The 21173-nt window shown below is 39.1% G+C and overlaps 1 protein-coding gene across 1 annotated transcript; it reads right to left on the bottom strand.

Moving 5' to 3' along the window:
* Nucleotides 1-5244: 5244 nt before the first annotated feature.
* LOC135469188 (tryptophanase-like) lies at nucleotides 5245-14127 on the bottom strand. Its single transcript, XM_064747731.1, has 2 exons — nucleotides 14083-14127; nucleotides 5245-7078 (listed from the first exon to the last, which is right to left on the bottom strand). The coding sequence occupies exons 1-2, from the start codon at nucleotides 14089-14091 to the stop codon at nucleotides 5648-5650; spliced, it is 1440 nt and encodes a 479-aa protein (XP_064603801.1). The 5' UTR covers nucleotides 14092-14127; the 3' UTR covers nucleotides 5245-5647.
* Nucleotides 14128-21173: the final 7046 nt, after the last annotated feature.

The raw sequence follows: 21173 nt of genomic DNA, 5'->3' as shown, positions 1-21173 counted from the left end.
TTTATAACTTGTGTCGTCTTAGTTCTTCCTGCAGTATACTTCTTAACCATGTCACTGTCCGGCAGATTTTATTAGTGAAAAACATTGCAAATTTAGTCTCTGTGTAAATAATCTTTTCTGCCTCCTCTGCTCCTTTGGTGACAAAACCAGTGATTTTGGGGTTTGCACCGCCGCAGTGTAGTTCTTCTTGTGGTCTTCCGCCACCCTTGTGACTCTTAGCAATAAATGCATACCAGTCCTGTTGAAATTTACACAAATACTTCGTCTTTTTCGTTGTTTTCTCAGATTGTTCACCATCGCCACGTTTTCCTCATCAACAGGCCATTTTGAAAATGTACAGAACGCGATTCGCGAAGACGTTCACGCGAGACAACAGAGAACATTCACCTGCAGACAGAAACACCTGTCGGGAGCCAGATTATCCCGTCAGCGGCCCCCGCAGACGCCTTGGCGCTTTGGAACCGCTATGTCAGAATGAGCCCACTAGTGGACCTTGATATCGGGAGATTGTTAGTATTGATGGGGAGGTAGGGAAATATCTCTCCAAATCAGGAAGGTCCCGACGATATCAGGAAAGTTGATAGGTATGGAAAGTTGATATTTCTATGTATGTGGCAGGGTAATATCATTATCTATGAACATTGTTATACTGTATATGTATCTTTATTTTCATTTTTCTAAAAATTGTTACTGGCGAAAGTCCGATTTTCGTATTTTTATTCACTATCATGTAGCTTGAGCGGGCTAGTGTTCTGACTCTAACCAAAACACGTTTGTCCGAGACGGACGATGTTGCTTCGCCCGCCGGTTTTTTTCTATAAATAAACCTTTTTTACACGTACGTTGATGTCATAAGATGTGTTTCACAACTTTAATAATAGTATGTACAATTAAGGAAAGTATAGTAATATATAATAATAGAGTAAGATCCAGGAAGTTTGATGCTCTAATGATGTCACTAATGTAGAGCAGAAATAAAGTCGGGCCGAGAATAGATCCCTGTGGGACACCACAAGTGATGGTAGCTGGGTTAGATTGGGCGTTATTAAACTTTACATATTGTTGTCGGTCAGAGAAGATAGTTTTTAAATTATTTATTTGGACAGTTGTCCAAATGCAGTTCAAGACTAACATAGGATAAATTTTGTGTTTGGCGAACATTTAGAGTGAAAATAAATTCGTTGGGGTTCTCCTTTCATCGTCTTTTCCGGAATGACCAAATTGTGTGAGCTAATATTTAGTCTGTAGATGGACTCAGTCCGAACGATGCACTCTAGCTAGCACTGTATACTTGGCTGTAAAAGCCAAATGCTGCTGTATTATTCTTTTCTCATTAATGTGGACCCGATATCGTGTATTCTATTACTCTTCGATTCCTTTTTATTACATACAACGCACTGCTTGGCTCTGTGCCAAGAGTTCATTATCTGAGTCGTTAGATACCCCCCATCACGAGACAGAAACGTTTGACTTCTGGACGGGTCTATTGTAGTTTACAAATTTTAGGTCTCAGGCTTCGCCTTCGACCTAAAATATAAACTCTTCCACATCGATTTCATGTAAGACTACCGTTAGACTACCCTGACGCGAACATTATTTTTTAATTTTAAAAAGAAAACACTAAACCTAACGAGTATGCAAACCCTATAAGCGGGAGTCATTCTGATGGCAACCCGAGCGGTGAACGATAGCTAGCACTGTTCACTTTTTGCCTTTGTTTGTTTTAAATTTTACCAAAATTCAGTCGGATTTTTAAAGAAACCCTAACCCTATATAGACTGACAGCAGTCCGAGCGATGTACTGTATAGGCTTGGCTTGACTCTGTTATACGATACGTCGTGTAATGGTCGACCCAGTGTCAGTATATTATATAACTGAGGTCAGATCTGGCTACATGGTGTTCTAACGAGACCTTAACACTGTAAAGATCTTGTCACTGATGCTGGTCTGCTACACGGGGGTTTCGTGAAATAAAAATACTCTTGACTAAGATGTTAAAACCGATGCAAACAAACCAACAAGTGATCAAATGACACTCGCTGGTCGAGCCGTATACTGGGTTCTGGCAAAGACAGCCAAGGCAGTTGTTCAATCAGGTCACGTTAATTCCCATGTTTTACCTTGTATACAAAGGCGAGTTAATTTGGCCACCTTCGTACAAGTGAAATTCAGAAAAACAAAACATTTCTACACGTTATACTGACAACACATGAGTAAGTAGTTTTGGTGATGATGAAGTCTTTTATTATCAAAATGTGTATGCTAACTATAATTATTCTCTTCTATAGACAATACAAATGAACGTGGTCCTGATGTCAGTCCTTGATGTAAAAGCCTGTTATACTCAGTTCATTTGATGCTTTAACATTTACTTATAACCAAATACATGTATACAATTTTGCGTGTGGACAACTCCCTTCTATTGATCGCGGTAGAAATAATAATATGTCAGGGCAGTCACTATATTTACCTATAAAATGTATAAGTATGAGAAACAGTTAATATGGACATCGATGGTATCACATTCCAAATCATCTCACACGATCGGTATTTTGTTCGTGGAAAGGCCTACAGCATCCTGAGGATGGTCTTGGGCTTCCCCCGTGCTCTGCCCGATTTCCTCCCACCATAATGCCGCCGTCGTATCAGTGAGAAATTCTTGATAACGGCGTTAAGCACCAATCAAATAAATGAACAAATCTCATACGACCAGTGATATGCTAGCACATGTTTAATCGATAGATTTCATTGCAACCTGAACATTAAAATACATTAGAATGCCTCTCCTTTGTACAGGTCTGTCTTTTGTAGTTTATTTTTTATTTCTATGGCAATACATGTAACTTATCTTTAAGTAGGGGTTATCACTGAGCTTGAGGTGTTTGATCGAGGTGATACACCTGGTAAGCGGTTACATAATAGACCGAGAGCTTCAGCCCGAGGTTTATTATGTTCCCGCTTACCAGGCGTATAAACTAAGATCAAACACCTCATGCGAATGGCGATAACCTACATACATAATGACACTATTGTATGACCGCGAGTGCTTTATTTTGCGTAATGTGCAGTTTCGACGGACAGTTCTCAGGGCATGCATTGGCATCAGAAATAAACTTGATTTCTGGGCAGTTTATGTATTTACGTCAGATGTGTACAGTAATGATGCATGTAAGGCGACACCAAATTCCAAACCTTTATGCAATCTAAATAAATTGGCACTATTCAAGTCGACTAGAAGTCTGGGAGAAAAACACGGTCTTCGAATGGAAGCTAGTTTGGATCGAAACTGATGACAAGTGAAATTATGATTAAGATATCTGGATTTCACTCTACCTTTGTGCCTATTTAACACAGGACACCATCCAATCCATTGAAATGACCCTAAAAGACATGTGACATACACAACATACAGAAAGAAGACTAGAAAATTATCAAATCCTTAGAAATTCTATCGTATTTTCTTGTAAAACAATGGCATTGGGTAGGAAATGAAGAGCTTTTTTTAAATTCTCCACTTATCGACAGAGATTAAGACGCAATACAAGCCTTTTGTATCCCTAGAAGTACATTTTGGCCTTTCTGGAAAAATTATTATTTTTGATGCCAATAAAATGTTCCAAGATCCTGGATATTTTCCTGAAACGTCAAATGTAGTACCCTTGATGCATATGAGACTGTTCTGCGTGATAATTCATGCGTGAGAAATGAAAGAAATTTGCATGCTTGCTCTTGTTATTTCTTGGCACATATCGCCACAATATGGCGGAAATATTGCCGACGTGGCGTTAAGCCATAATCACTCATTTATTCTCAGCACATAATTAGGTCATGTGTATTGTGTATATTTGCTTTTTACATTTTACAAAAATATGGTAGAATAAAAAATATTCTATATGTGACATTAAGAAACGCTTAAATACGTTGGTTCTGTGTCCTTTACTTACATACATTAGTTTACATGGCGACTCTATTCCATGGAATGATTTCCGCCAAGGCAATAAGATGTGTTTCAGAGATTTAGGCTGCTCTAATCAACCGTAGTCATTCCACAGAGAACTATTGCCACAAGGTTGTAGCCTAAAATCTGTGGATCCTACATAAATAATTCCCCACAGCCTTAAAAACTAAACTTTACTTATTTACTATGATAGGAGAGCCTTTCCTTGGCGTAAAATTCTGTAAAGCCTGTATCGCACTTAGCGAATCCGTGAAGATAATGGCTCTTGCTGGCTTAAAAGCTGCTAAAAAGCAACGCACATAGAATCCCAGTTCAGCAGTAAATACTGATACTGCATCCGTAAGTCTAAACGAATTTCTGGGACACAAAATACACAGCCGGTTTTGTCAGTATCCGGGCACTTTGAGGCATCTGTAAACACCTGTAGATAGTGGCTCCATGTTCTGGCAATATAATCCTTAGAGAAAAGGGAGATAAACTCTTTTGCACTTCTCTGTGTAACGCTTGTGAAATATTCGGTAAACGTAACTTCCATGGAGGAAACGCGGAAATAAGATTGTACCAGATTTGAATGTCGGCGATCTGCATTGTGTCGTACATACATTTCGCTTGTACACTAAAAGGCTTTCTTTTTCTGCTTTTACCTTCAAACAGAATATCATAATAGGATGGTCTGAAAATGTCAGTTGCTGACTTCCCATGTGAAGCCATCAACTTCACTCCAAATTGCAGCGATTGAAAGTGTCTTCGAACAAAAAGAGGCCATTCATTACATATATGTTGAAGTACATTTAAGGGAGTTGTTTTCAGCGTACCTGTTGCAATACAGAGCGCTGAACATTGAATACTGTCAAGCTTAGCTTTAACTGAAGCACAGGCAGAATCGTACGCTTCACATCCATAATCAAACCGTGAAGCCTATAAACTTTCCTTAGGGTGTAGGGTAATATGCAAATTACCAGAGCCTATGAGGCGGGAAAGGGTCATTTCTGTTCTGTGTAAAAGGAGAAGGAATAGTACTTCTCATTGTGTGCTAGACACCAATAACTGTCTCTCTAGTACTGTTTCTCTTTACCAGTACATATCAGAAAACGCGGAAACAGAAACTGGACAAATCACTCACGGGCAATACTAGCGCCAGTACGTAAGAGTGAATTGGTAATGCTGCACATTTCCTTTGGCCAAATTGCGGATTTTTGAGCATATAAATTCTCAATTCTTTACCAACAGAGAGATATGTTTTGTCAACCACAATGAGAAGATTTATTTATTATCACTGGTTCATTTATAAAAACTCTCTTTACTGATCCTGGTGTGCAATTGTCCCATAACCTCAGCCTGACCTTGCACTCGATACCGTTTTATATACTTATAGCAAACTGTCAGTCATGGTATTACAGGACTTGCCCCCCTCCTAATTATACATTCGTGCCGCGGGATAGGTCATTTCCAAGATCTTGTGTCGTTTTCTTGGTCTATAATATATGTAGTGTTATGTTTATTTATGCGTTTACATGAACAGTTAGAATAAAACTCTATCTGAGATAAATCGGCAAGAGACCGTATTTCACCGGTTGCGTGCCAGCAAACACACTGTTGTCGTTGCTTTGGTTTTCTCTCTGTGCTGTACGTCTTAATTGTATTGTGTGTTCCCCATACAGCGATATACCTGGACCTGGACCTCATCCTCATTTAATCCCGTATGAAGGGCGTTCCTTGATTAGTCCAGTTTTTGTGCCTGTCTTTTCCACCTCGAACAAATGATCCTCGATAGGAGAGAGAATTGCTGTAAAATGACGAAGAACGTTTGGAGCTTTGACAATCTTCATGGGCGACACAAGATGGCTGTGGGCTGCAATTCGCCCGATGACATCTACCACGTACTTGAAATGGGACATGGTATATGTTCGCCTTGGAACAGCCAGTCTCACCAGCTCCTTTGTCCACAGACGCTCCGTGCCGTCTGGAAAAACTCCGTTCATAACGTTTCCAAGGGAACAGGCCCGAATGCCACCCTCCAAATACAGGACACAGTTCAGGGCCCATCCTGGAAATTCCTTAAACTTGATATGAGGACAGATCTCGGCAGCGTCCAGGTATACAGCATGCCCGCCCACAGGTTCTAACACAGAAACACAATTTTGTTTGAGCATATCACCAAACGCCCTGATGGACTCAATCCTGTGTCGTAGATAATTTTCGTCCAGAGCCTCCATTAGACCGACGGCCACGGCTTCCATGTCCCTGCCAGTCAGTCCGCCGTAAGTGACGAACCCTTCGTTGAGGATCACCTCGTGAGAGAACTGCGTGTACATCTGCTGGTCGTTAGTAGCGATAAACCCGCCACTGTTGCATATACCGTCTTTCTTTGTAGACATGATGCAGCCGTCGAAGAAAGAGAACATCTCCTTGGCGATTTCCATGGGAGACTTCTCACTGTAACCCAATTCCTGTGTCTTGATGAACCAGCTGTTCTCTGCGAACCTGCAGGCGTCCATATACACCTTCACGTTGTGTTCTCGGCAGACTTCAGAAACCTCTTTGATATTCTGCATACTCACCGGCTGACCACCGCCCATGTTGTTTGTCACCGTGAGTATCACTAGGGACACCTTATTCGGGTTTTTCTTCAGGTATTTCTTCAGCTTGATGATATCCAGGTCACCATTGAATGGAGCATTCTTGGTGAATTCCACCGGCATGTCGATGCCTACTGCGCCTGTGCTCTCCACATGAGCTCGTGTTGTGTCAAACATCGTATTGCTTAGAACTAGATGATCCTTATCACAGATCACGTGACAGACCACTCTCTCACCCGCCCGACCCTGATGAATAGGAAGGACATAATTAAAGCCCGTAATGGTACGAATCGTGTCTCGGAAGTGCTCAAAACTTCTTGCGCCTGCGTAGCTCTCATCTCCGTGCATCATGGCAGCCCATTGGTTGGCACTCATAGCACCAGTTCCTGAATCGGTCAGCAGATCAATGATCACGTCTTTGGCGGGGATTAGAAAGAGATTGTAACCGGCGTCTTTCAATATCTTCAGTCGTTCAGTTCGAGTATTCTGGGGAAGTGGCTCTACGGATTTGATTTTGAAGGGTTCCATAACGTTGTCGTGCTACAAAAGTAAATTAAAAACATTATATGAACATTTTGCTTACATTACCAAGTTATGTTATTGTTTAAGCGGGACAAAATATTGAACGAAATCCACGCCCTGAATGACGCCTGAAATAATGTAATCTGATCTCAGCTGATTGTTTTAAACCCTTTTGTCTGTTCGACTGTTCGATCAACACACAGTAGATATCAATGCTCTATGTTGGGGTCACTAAATGGGCTAACTTTAACGACTGTTTATGGATAAGCAGAGGTTTAAATTAATGCCTCCGTACCCCGTCATATTGAAACTTTGAAGTAAGTGCAGTTTTCCTTGAAGAGTTTTCAGCATAAATGTATACACGCGTGGACAAAGGCCGTTCGAATCCGTTGTTTAATTTAAAAATTCTACATGTATCTTATTTAAAGAAACTATTCGCAGTTTCATGACAATGGTTATACACAATCTCCAGGTTGATTAATTTGAATGCATACACTTTTACCTAATTGTTTAGTTTTATTGTATATATAGCGTAACTTTACTATTATTGTCCCTGCACTAATATCAAGTATTCCTCTTCCTCTGATATGGTCCAGTACTGTCTTGGCTGACGGGTCTACAGACCTGAATCTCTCCCACTGTTTACATTTATTTCCCTACAAACATGCATTATCATATTGGTAACATTGCACCCCACGATGTACGACACAAACGCTCTCATTATACCCATGCCTCTTCGTGATTTTGATGTTTGTTTATTTGTGTATGATGGCTGGGACTAACCTAACAGATATCTGTGATTTTAGTCCCAGATGATGGAAACTACCGCTTGTTTGTCTACGTTTAATACTATCCGCTTGTTAACTGTCTTTCCCAGAGAATCCAGAATGACAAGTACAAGTTCCAAAATATTATGTTTACCATGACCTTTGTCCCTTGACACTCTTCTGACCATGGGAAAAAGGCCCACTGGCCATCCAGATATGCACCACAACCGACCTGACTATCTCCAGCACTATCACCGAACAACTACAGGACAGAGTTAGAATTCCACACGTAATCAGGAAAGAAAATTGTATCCTTTTAAAACTCAGTGACAAATGAGGAAGACATTCAAAGAATAAAGGTTTATGTAGGCTAGTCCCATCCTGTTTTCAGGCCTCAAATCCAGGCAAAAGTGTCATGGAACTTTATCCAATCTTCCTGGGGGAAACTCTTCAAAAGATTTTAACTGCCCTTTTCATCACGATAGGAACAAAAAATATTGCGCCATGCTCATTTGATTTTTTTCGTAATTCCGGAATAACACTTTCCCATTTTACCACATTCTTTTTATTAGTGCGAGACAAAGAACGTTTCCTTTTTTCCTACGTTGGCCATGATCAAAGCAGACGACAAAAAGTTATTTTTGCTCAAACAAAATTGTGTCCCTTCTCTGAATAGTGATAATAGACAATGTTCTTTCTCTTTAACATCACCGTTCAAAGTTTTTCCATTTTACTAGATTCAGAGTGGAAACCAGGCCTTGTCAGATGTTAAACAATCTTTATTTATTTATAAGTATCAACCCGGTCTGAATGGAAGCCATCGGTCATAGGTCTTGACCATTTTGACCACGCTTGTGCATAATTAACCAAGTATTGTTATACATTATTTAAGAATACTATGTTTAATGTACATAATGAACTGTATTATTGTTTGATTCTACAATGATTTATAAATATTAGTAGTATTATTTATTTATTTATTTGATTGGTGTTTTACACCGTACTCAAGAATATTTCACTTATACGACGGCGACCAGCATTATGGTGGGAGGAAGCCGGGCTTGGTAAAGCGGATGTCGGGTCAAAACAAACAGTTATGATTTTACCTCACTGTAGCATAGCATGCTGCTTCCGCCATTCGTACACACAAATGGCATGGAGATGACATCGAGAGGGAAAGCAGTGCAAAACTCTTCACATCTAAGGCCCGCTTATCTTTTCCATGAGTCTTCATTACCGCTAACATCTTATCCATCAAGCACAGAAGTGGTGTTATTCCTTTAGCCACGAAGTTCTGACTTCCGTGCAGTTTTATATCCATTGATCTGCTATCAGATGGGATCAGCGTTTGATCACTATCTTGCAGAAACCAGAAGGCCAAATCGAGTCAGTAAAAACTGATGTTATGCCACGGGTAAGCGGACATAATTAACTTGCTACTGTAATAAATAAACCTGAAATGAGCTAAAATGTCTAAAATCAGACAAATGGGTGTTACATAACACACAGGGTATTGTTTTAGACTTTGACTATATGCCATACCAAACTGTTGTCCCGAGAGTTGGAGACTTCACTGACAGATAATGAAGTAAATGACTTAAGCAAAAACATGTGATTGAAAGAGCAACACCTGAAGAGGGTGAATTTTAAATTCTGCTCAACAATTATGTCAGTTATAGGCTTATTTTGAAATTAAAGTTCTTGAACAAAACTATTAATTATCACCATTTTAAAACAGACTCATTGAAAACTGCCATACAAATGGTTTCACATAATTGCTTTTCGCGTCCATAGACTTAAAAGATGCATATGATTCAGTTCCGCTGAGGAAGGATTTTTAGGAAGTATCTTCGCTTTGGGTGGGCGCTTATTGTTGCCTTAGAGCCTGGAGTCCAGCTCGCCCCATTACACCATTGGGCATCAGAGATTGAGAGAAACAGATTCTTCAGAGAGAATTCTAGAGACTGTAACTGTGTGGGAAAAATGTCTGAAATTATTGTGGAGGAACTGAAGTGGTGGATAGGCAATATACATTACAGTGTGAAACCAATCTTGGAGACGAAACCAGACATAACTCTACTTAGTGAAGCTTCAGACTCTGGCTGGGGTGGTTAGTATAGTGAGCAAAGAACCGAGGGCTCCTGGTTTATCACACACATTACCTCGAACTCTTTAACGGCCTTTCTGAGCTTACAACTATTTTGTAGAAAATTGGACATTCATGTTCGGATTATGAACTGCTGTCTCATGTATTAATAATATGGGTAGTACAAAACCTCTTTGTGACTGAAGCGTAAGTCAAATGTGGGGCTGGTTTTTACACCGAAATTATTTGGATATCCGTTGCTTACATTTCAGGTGTTGACAATGTTCAAGCGGATTTTGAGTGGAGACAATATTGACACTGCATGGAACCTATAACCTGTCATTTGTAAGCAAATCTTATCATTATTTGGGGTGCAAACATTGATCTCTTTGCATCTCGATTGAGCTGTCAGGTGCCTCGTTGTCTCGTGGAGACCAGGCCCCCTAACATATGCGGTGGATGCATTCTCACTTGACTGGGGACAGTTTAAATGCTATATCTTTCCTGTATGTAATAGGGCGTATTTTTCAAAAGATCACCCCAAACCGGGCAAAAGCCATTCTATTCTTCCCATTGTGGGTAACACAGCCATGGTTCACCCAGCCCTGGGAGTTCTGGTGGATCACCCACGAATACTACCGATGGGCCGCGACATACGGCGCCTGGTACAGTGCACCAACCGACGACATCTGCCGCTGAAAATGTGTACCTGCAGACTATCCAGGATTCACTCCGTCGCCGAAGCGTTTGAAAAAGGCATTCCGACATTATTCTCAAAATCTGGGGAGTGGGAACTCATACAAACAGTATCGGTCGTATATCCTCAGATGGGTGCAGTTTTGCGATAAAAAGAAAACTGATCCAATTTCATCATGGTGAACAGTGTAATAGACTTTTTTACAGAACTCTTTGACTCTCCTGTGTTAATTAATGATAGCACAATCAATACTGTTCGTTCTGCTTTGTTTTCACTGGTCATTCTTGAAAACCGGCCTCGATGGCTCATTTATTAGAACGTCCACTTCTTGTGCGATAGATCCAGGTTCAATCCTGGGTCGGCTCACACCTGAGACTTTAAAATTGGAAGTTGTAATTTCCTCGCTTGGCGCTCAGCATTATGGGGATAGGGCAACGATGGTTGACCCGTATCAGTATAATGGCTTGGATGGGTCGGCTCACTTGCCTTCGGCTCAGTGATGCAGTAGTGGATAAAAGAGCAGAGGAAATCCGTCCAGGAACAAGGGGGCACATTACGTGCACTCGGAGGACTCCTTCGTTGTCATAGTTTAAATACCCCAAGCACGCACTTACTCACTCATTCTTGCAAGGACTCTATGTCAAGCTGCATCAGAACAGTAATGAATATGGTAGAAATTGAGATGAGTATATTTAAACCTCACTCAACTGGATCTGCATCATGCAGTGCTGCTCACCAAAGTAAAGTGCCATTAAAGAATTTCTTTCTAACACTGGCCAGAGTAGGGCATCTGTGTTCAGAAAATAATATAATAAATCTGTTCAGGTCGAACTATTAATTATGAACTACATCCGTTGACAAGTTGAAATATGAATGGTTGAATGCGCATGCGCTTTCACGTAATCCCTAGGCACGAAAATTGATTTTTATATAAGATACTATATTATACAGATGTAGCCTTCATGTACGAAGTCTTGAATTTGACAATACGGGCTGCCTCAAGATATAAACAACAGACGACAAAAATCATTCTTTGGGGATCGTCAAACATGCAACATTCTTGCGGAAGTGAGTCTTGCAGTTGTTATCCATAGGGATAAGAGGGGATTTAGAAAACACTGATAGTTCAATTGTTAAAAACCGTCTTATGTATTAATAGTAATTTTGTTGTTGCCTTTTCATTTTTTAACCAGCAGATTAATAAAAATTGGTTTCAAAGTTAGCTACAGATACCAAGAACTTATATAGGTTGTTATTTTGAGAATTTAAAATAAATACAATGTCTATATAAGGTGCATGTTAAATTTACCGTTTCTTCTGAAATGCTTTTCATATGTAAAGAGACTTACGCAGATGCGTTACTGGTGGTTATATAAATACCAGTATAATGACACAATCTTTTCAAGAATGATTACACTTGTACAATGATAATGATTCCAGATTATGGTATGGTTTTCAAGTTCAGAAAGGCCCGTTTCTTTATTTGGATTTTAGAAGCATTTGAGTTCTGACTGACTGTTTCAAGAAGTCACTTGAGCAAGTAAATAAACATGTACTATTTTATATTAATATAAAGTATATTTTGCTGAAGAAGGCGATGACCAGTGGTGCGAGATATACTAATATCATTTCCCAGTTGATACAATGTTATCCGCTTTTATCGAATGCTAGACAGCACGGGGTACTGAATCAGAACGTTATCAATAGTAACTCATTTGACAGGGTTACATTTTTAAATATTTACCCTTAGTGATCAATAATATCTTAAAAGTGCACTGCAAAGGTAAGTGAAAGTTAATATCAGATTTAATAATGCATAGTGACGACTGTGTCATTTTCTTCATTATTTATGGACAGTGTATAATGTGCTCAAAAGGTCATAGTTTATTCACCATGGATTTTTTTCTCTTTTTTTGTGCGGTCATACTAAACCCGTACTTCCAGCCGAACTTTATGCTGTATAGTGTAGCATCAACACGTTTTCTTGTATAAACTTTGAGTTGAACAAATAGAATGACTGATTCGAAATATGCACGTAGTAGGGCATCTGCTGCACCTTATGTCAACTGAATACAGGTAATAATCGTACTTACAACCTGTCCTTTGTAAGGTATGTCTCCAGTTAGCCCACCCTGTCTGTTATCCACATGCATCTATCTGCATGTATATATAGCAAACAGGGGTAGTTCACATTTTATGGACAATGGGCGCCGCAGGTAATGGGTTCAAACAGCGGACATCTTCTCTCTGCTGTGCGTTATCTTCTTGTTTTGAAGATGACAAACTATAGATACGTTTCATTTGTATTCTAAGCATGTCACACAGTTAGTCTTCATTAGTTCACATGCATTAATTGACTAATGCATACTTTGAATCGTTTGATCTAGCCACGAAAAGACTGTCAACGAAGAGATAGTATCTGCTTTAAATATACCGACTCCATTCTAGTCGTAATGTCGCAATTCCCGATAAAGCAGGTCAGTGATTGCACAACAAAAGCCAGGTTTTAATACTTTTCTTGTAAAACATAAATGTATATATGATCTTGCTCAGCTGTTGACTTCAGACAATTCCATGACCAAACAACTTCCATGAACCCACGCTAAATCTATTTACCATTAGATTTTGCAGGAAGGAGACGTTTTTGGCCATGCATTGCAGACCCCCTTTGTATTAGCGACGTTCATTGATATGATAATATGTGCACCTTCATATTGTAATTTCAATGCAATGTTGACACAAACAAGATTGTGGAAAATGTAGTTTTTTTTTTGTTTATTTACATAACAGTGTGTCCAGCTACACCTGTGCTACTATCCCAGTTGTGTACTCACACAAATAAGGTTGTGAAGATTTTTGTAGTTTTACTGTTTGTTCACATGATGATATATTGTGTGCTAAAGCTGTACAATCATTGCAATGTTTTCACAGGGCTCAGTACCTTGTTTAAGTAGTAAAAAGCCTTGACTAGTGAACTGCTAGATGAATGGCCTCTCGTATACAGCGTGACAAGAATATTGCAACAAAGGAGTTATCGAATTTGTTGACGTAAAATTTGAAACGTTCATTTATGCAATGAGATTTATTTATTTATTTGAGTAGTGTCTTACGCCGTATAGTCAGCAATATTTAAATTGTATAACTGCGGCCAGCGTTATGGTGGGAGGAAATCGGGCTCGGGGGGAACTGTTTGATGACACAGCCTATATGCTATTATACCTTTCAAATTAACATACATGTAAAAAAAAACAATCGTGGAAGTAGAAAATTCTTGAATATTGACAACAATCAAATAAATAAAAAAAAAATTAAAATAAAAATGAAGGAAGGCGGAAAAGTTTTCACAATCCATAAAAGGCGATGTTTGGTTTGTAATGTATATGTTTCTAGCACTCGATTTACACGGAATTAAGCAGTAAGTGATTTATGCCCTATATTAACGATGGTATATAATCAGCGTTAAAGTACCTACTTTTCCCATGGTAGTTGTCCGTGGACAGATCCCTCTGAGTGCGTCACAAATACCGCTCAGCTCTCAACAGACAAATGCCAGGCGCCTGTAACGTAAAATAGTGTCTATCCCCTTAACTCCCTGGCCCGGGAATAGGTATATTTATTCGCACAATGAAAAGGCAGTTAAGCTACTTGCATATATAGTTATGGTCAGATTTAATAGGGCCTCCATTCAAGGAAAGAGAGCAAGACTCGTCTCAGTGAGTGATACATGTACATGTATAAAGTATATGAGACACTAACATTAACGCGACATCTTTCAATTTTTCCATAAAATAGGCAGGAAATCCAAGTTAGGTCAATAGCAAAGATATCTATCCTCACTCCAAATTTTGTCGGTTTGGATATAACTGCAAAAAAAAGAAGAGATTTTTCATATGTCGTAGAGAAAAGCGCAAGCTGCATGTGGTGGTATGGCAAGGTACCTAAGGGATATATAGTTTTCTGCTGAAGCTGACTGAAAGAACTGGTATGGGAAGGCGGGGAATTGGCCCAAGTGCAAGACACTGTGCACCTCAAGAAGAGAAACTGAATATAGCTATGATTCTCACACTGAAATATCCTTTATTTTTTTTGGCATTAGACACTGAAGAGTGGGAAAAATAAGTGCACCACAAATGTAACTTTTCTGAAAAATTCTTGATCACGTAGTTATGCACCAATGAATTAAGTACATGTATAACAAATGTTCAGCCTTATATTTCCGCTACGCTATGTTAATGTTAAAGATATCTAGAGGACCACAAATGCTGTCATCCAAGATTCACGTATGATATAGTTGTCAGACGTTACGTAATACCATGGCTTAATAATTATCCACTTTAATTAATGATAACTCTTATTTAATTCAAGACGGCCTTTATCTTTACTCACACAAAAGTGTGTTGCCCAAAAAAAAAAATTACATATGAAGACAAACGTTAACCAGAACAACACTTTGACAGCACGTAGTAATACAAACATGAAACTGGTTAATGTTGATCTTCATACTGTAAATCAAAGACACATTCCTTTGTTTGAACCCAAAATTGGCGTTTTTGATCGAGAGTGTATTTTGGGCGAGTTATTAATAAGCAACCATCGACCAAGTTTTGTACTTCTGATTTGGAAATTTACAGAATTGTGCTGGAATTTTGAAAGTTGTACTTTCTTATCGTACCTTTCTGGGGCCGATTCTCCGCTTACCGTACCGGGTCTTTCAATACATAAATAGTAAGGAAGATCAAAGCGCTCGTGTAACCTACATCCTTACAGCCAGTGCCATACAGATTCTGGGCTTTCGACAGTGTGTGAACGAAATGCCGAAGTGTGTGCAGTGTTAAAGAGGCCTTTTGAGACCCGGAGATTTTTTCTCAAAAAAAAATCCATGTTCGCTAATCATGTAATCAAACTTTCTGTATATAACAAGAACAGCTTAAATTATTGCCTTTCAGTTAACGTCAGATTCGTACTTTTTATAGAATTAACACAGTTTTAAGAGGTTACAATGACACCCTAATATTTTGTGAAAGGTAAGTATTTATAGCTACTCTATCTTTCGTTCTAAACTAATAGAAAGCATTCCGTTGGGTTTGGCTCTCCGTTCTTGCCAAAAATCTCCCGCATAGCCTCTTTAAACGCTCAGTGCAATTTGAAACTGAAAATGATGACTGATCAGTTGGATTTATTCTAATATTACTGCAGTAACTGTCAAATGACAACCGGACACTGGCAGGCCGTTCAAATCTTTAGAGATCAGTAACATTGTTCCCAACCGAAACAATTACCTCTCGTAGATCTTATATTACTAAAAATATAGATTGGGTATCTTGCTGCGTTCGACAATTATAGCACAGGGGCCCCATTCACAAAACTTATGTAGCCGTCTAAGGTCTGTTATAGTAGGCTAAGTGGTATTTAGCTGGCTACAGTAAGTAGGCTACGAAAAAACTGAAAAGGCCACTTCACAAAAGTAAAACTCTCTAAATCTCAGCAGGCTTACCATAGCTATGTGGCCGCTCTGCGCCTGTCTAATGGCTGAATCAGTGCTGATAATTGTTAAATTATATCCAAAATATAAATATATTAAATTACATTGTATGAATAACTGAAAGGTGATAATTTCTCCAAAATGACAAAAGGCAATAACTCTCACATTATATATTATAAATTATATCCAAAATATAAATATATTAAATCACAATGTACAACGAAGCTGGCTAGCGATTTTGAGCTAACATTCTAAAGATACGACAAGAAGTTTTTGGCCGAGAGCCAAATATTTTCTTTGTGAAACGAGTAAGACAAGATGGCTAGTCGGCTAAGCTTAGCCTTTAAACTTTTATGAAATGGGTCCTAGATATATTTTCCAGGCAATATCTCATTCGCACATCTGACCGCTGTCTTTCTCGTTATGAGAATAGCCTTGGTATGTTCTCAAAATGGCTAGACTTTATATGTGGCTGTATATTTGCTTTTATAGCTGGCCCCCATGATGCAGCCAAATTCGCCGATGATACATCAAAATTCCCCGAGGATAACCTTTAACAAGAACCGTTGTGGTTATAGTATCAAAATATCTATGAGAAGGATTATGAGCGTTAAATTACAACAACTAATCCTGGACCCAACAACTGCCTCAGGAAGAGAAATCATCTGGACCGCGGCGAATTCCTTTGGGCCGTGACGAAGTCTGTTTGATCGCTTACACACATGAGCCACATTTAAATGCAGATCTTTTAGCCAGTCCACAGAAACGAACGCTTTGGAAAATGTATTGTAACACATGTGGTTTTATGTCTAATTAGTTTAAGAAACAGATGCACATTCACTTGGTATTTCTTTTAAAAGCGTATTGTTTTTAAGAAATTGTGATGATAATTTTATTACTGAAACTGGTCTGTGGGAATTTGTATATTGCTTGATGATCTAAACTGTAATTTGAATACTTCGAAAACTACTTCAGAATCAGCTTATAAGCAACTCTTAAGAAAAAGGTTCCATGTGGAACTAGTAAAGGTTCTTTGGCTTTTATCGCCTGCAGAAACCCTTTGGTAATGGTTCTGTATAGAACCATTACCAAAGGGTTCTTTTTGTTAAACATGGTTTCATGCAGAAACATTTGTGGCACTTTCGACATCAAGAGCGTTCATCCCGGAACCATTTCCAAATAGGGTTTGCCATAATGAACGTCATCGGGGCAATTCATCCCATAGGAAATATAGGCACCGATTGCAGCTATCGTCAGTTTTCTGATCTGGCCTTTTTCCGTTTACAAAATTGATTTATCTTAAAGAAAATTAAATAACTAGACATCTATATGATTCGCTATCTGTGTTTTGTTCTTTTATTTATCTCCCGCTCAGTACGACTGACCTGGCCTAACTTTTATTAACCACCCAACGAATGACCTTGATGAATGATTGGTGACACACATGTTTGTGATGTCGTTTAGGGTAACTCAAAATCCTTAAAATGTGAAAAATGTGCGATGTGTAATTCCATGCGCTATTTTCGCTCTGCTGGTCTGATTTTGGTGGGTACAAAAATCTTTTCGTTTTGTTCTGTCATTCCACGCCTTCCTGAGGATCAGATCATCTGGAAACTTGAAAAGACTAACTTCAGGGGTCCTCTACGATCTGTTTTTACAACCGTACGCAGAATAGCAAACCATTTCGATGAGTAATTCTGTATGCTCTTGTAGGTTTTTTAACACTGAAGCTCTGACAGCGGTACTAGTCTTTTACCGCTTCTTGTAGCTTGATGACTGTAAAGTTATGGTAATCGAAAAAGGGCGAAAAAAGGTTGGCAGGAATTATCTGGATTTGAACCACAAGCAGCTAGATACAAAGTAAATTGAGGCTTGTGTGAAGACCAGTGAAAAGAAAATAAACATTACTCTCAGACAGCAGTCCTGCGCCACTTGTATAGCTGTCGCGAACAGCATGTCCAGGAATCGGCTATGTACGCTCTGCATAAATTCTATGCTGAATAGTAATATAAGAACGAAAAAAGATGAAAACTCACCAAAAAGAATGTACTAACATAGTTTACAATGGGCTTAGTACTGAAGAATAGCATAGAGATTAGGTGGCTTTGGTCTTGTGCTGACAGACGAAAACAAAATACTGAAACAAACGATACATCATTGTTTCAAAGTTGGTCGCCGAGAACCAAGATAGAAACAATACATTGTTGCAAAATTGATGCCCGTTCTCCCAGTAGACTGCAGTGACAAGTTTTATTCAGTCTTGCATACAGCTGGCATGTTGAACTTTGGAGAAAAATCGAACGATTTCTGAAAAGTTTGTTGGTAATTATATGAAAACCACAAACTGTTATTGAGTTCATAATCCTTGCGTCAAGGTATTCTCAAGAAACGCTTTTTCTTTCCGATATGACTGTGCTGTTTTTAGACTTGGGTGTACCTGGGTTTACCTGTTTTGGACAAGACTAATTTTTAAGCTTATCAATAAAATTTAAAATGACCGCTAAAACACGTGACTGGCCAAACAGCACAAAACGTGAAAAGTTGCTTCATATGTTTAATAACTTCACATTGCTAACAACAAGGACATAAAGTTTTACAATTAGTTTGCATCGATATTTTATTAATGGCAACTACAATCATAGCAAACATCTTTCCATCTAAATACATATTCGCTCCTCAAACTTGACCGAGGTGGAAATAAAGCACAATTATACCAATATACAATGGTAAACAGATACATACAATAATTAAATTCTAAATCCAATATATATTCAAGAAAAGAACGTTGGGAAATGGCCTGTATCTTGGAAACGATGACCCAATTCTACGAGTGTCAGCACAGTTTACGCCATTGTGGCTGTTACTGGTTTCTGTTCGTCGATTGTCTTATTGGTCGTTTGGACAGGTCACCAAGATTTCGGGAAGGCTGTCAAATATCCTTGATCTTGAACAATTAAATACGCTAAAGATTTTGTAGAATTCTGTTAACCTAAAGTGCTCTCCCGGGACCTAGTTGAATCGACATAGGGACTGGGATTTCGCTATTGTTGGCTCATGCCATGACCAAGCGATCTTAGACTTAAGTCAAAATTTCATTCAATAACATTGGTATGTTTCTTTCCGTTATTTTAGCTGAAATTTGTTCTACAATAACTTATCCGGGATTTACGTAGTCAAGCAATATTTTGACCTTGTTACGTAAAACATAACAGTTTTAAAGAGATTTGAAATTTTGACTTCAGTCTAAGTCTAAGGGGAATAGTCTGAAGTGCTCCCTGAAGTAATTTCTATCAAAGTTGTAGATTGATGCATGCGATTTCCATTGCAACTTATAGACATGTCTGGATAATTAATATGGCGATTATCTGGTGATTGCATGCGGAACTATCGTAAGGTTTTAAGTTGCGGTTATGTCTGTGTGAGGGATGATAGGCTTAAAAATAGCAGCGGATGGAAGAATGAAGTCCGCCAGCCCTGTACAAAGGGAAGCAAATCTAATTGTAACTCATAAAACAGCAGCGCCCTCTACCTACTTAAATAACAAAACCACTGATTTCAATACCAACACAAAAACCAGTTATCATGAAATAAAAGCTGACATTGTTACTCTAATATATGGAGGGCACTGCTGTTTTATCAGTTATGATTTGCTTCCTTTTGAAATAGGCTGGCGAACCCAATTACACTTGCTGACGAGGTCTATGTTTGCAGAACAAAAAACATAGGCGTGATTGCTATCATTTTAAGTAAGGTCCAGACAAATGCTAACATTGCAATAGCTGCACGAATAGGCGAGGCTAAAATGTTACTTATGCCAAGCCATGATGACACAGTGTGTTCATGCCCTTATAAAATACGCTCTACTAAATGTCTATACATCGTTTCATTTCTTTTTTTACTTTCCACGATACGCGTTTAGCTTAGATAGTATTGTTTGTCTGCTGCGAAACATATGAGAGAACGTGTGGTTGGTTATACAGTGTGGAGAATTGGGTACATCAGCCTGTATACGGGCTTAGAATATTGTATATCAGCCAAACTGTCGTTCAGTACAGTCAAGTTAACTCGACGACGTTATATCCTCAGTTACCATGGTTGTGTCCCCACATGACCTTAATCCCTGGCATAGACATACATAGGTCGGGATTGGGCATTGGCAAGGCATACACATGATGCAAACGTGCTTACCTGTACTGTACCCGTGACGAGTTCACAGCCCTGAGCTTACCTTGTGTAGTAAAATAACTGAGACGTACTTTTCAACAATTGACGACCGAAAGGGTGTTTCCAGAAATCTGAAAGGGCAAAACTTTGTACAGTTTTCAAGATAAGAGCTACTTCACAAAAATGTGTGTTACTGGAAACAGTCTCTTTGGATATTGCATATGTCCGTGACCTGTGCAGCTTTCTTATGTATTTTTATAACGTGGCGTTATAATTACCCAAGGCTGACGATTGCATGCTATGTGGTGATGTGACATAAATTATGGCAGTTTTCTGTGGTTCATGCTCTTTTCAATATAACTTACAAACCAAAATTTTCATTTTATTTTCATTTTTTCGTTTTTGCGTTAGAGAGCGGGGAGTGTCGAGGAGTGATTAGTATTTTGGACTGAAACATTTTTATGACATAATCGAGGAAAATGCATTGTATCGAGTCACTGTAAACAATTCTGAAGGGGAGCCACGATTTTCCGTTTGTCGAGCTGAAAAACAATTGGTCAGTGTCGCATGTAACCATTCTGCTGATGTGCCGTCTCTTTCCCAATAGTCGTACTAAAATGCATCAGTGGGCCAGTGTTGCATGCAACCATTCTGTTAAGGTGCCGTCTCTTTCCTAATTGTCGTACTAAAAATGCATCAGTGGGTCAGTGTCGCATGTAACCATTCTGTTGAGGTGCCGTCTCTTTCCTAATTGTCGTACTAAAAATGCATCAGAGGGTCAGTGTCGCATGTAACCATTCTGTTGAGGTGCCGACTCTTTCCCAATAGTCGTACTAACCATGCTTCAGTGGGTTAGTGTCGCCCGTAACCATTTTGCAGGGGTGGTGATTCAGCTTCCCAGTAGTCCTATCAATGCA

This window comes from Liolophura sinensis, chromosome 6 (assembly GCF_032854445.1).
Source record: "Liolophura sinensis isolate JHLJ2023 chromosome 6, CUHK_Ljap_v2, whole genome shotgun sequence".
In the NCBI taxonomy this organism is placed as follows: domain Eukaryota; kingdom Metazoa; phylum Mollusca; class Polyplacophora; order Chitonida; family Chitonidae; genus Liolophura; species Liolophura sinensis.
Note: the sequence above shows the minus strand (reverse complement) of the source record. Positions and strands in the feature narration are given on the sequence as shown.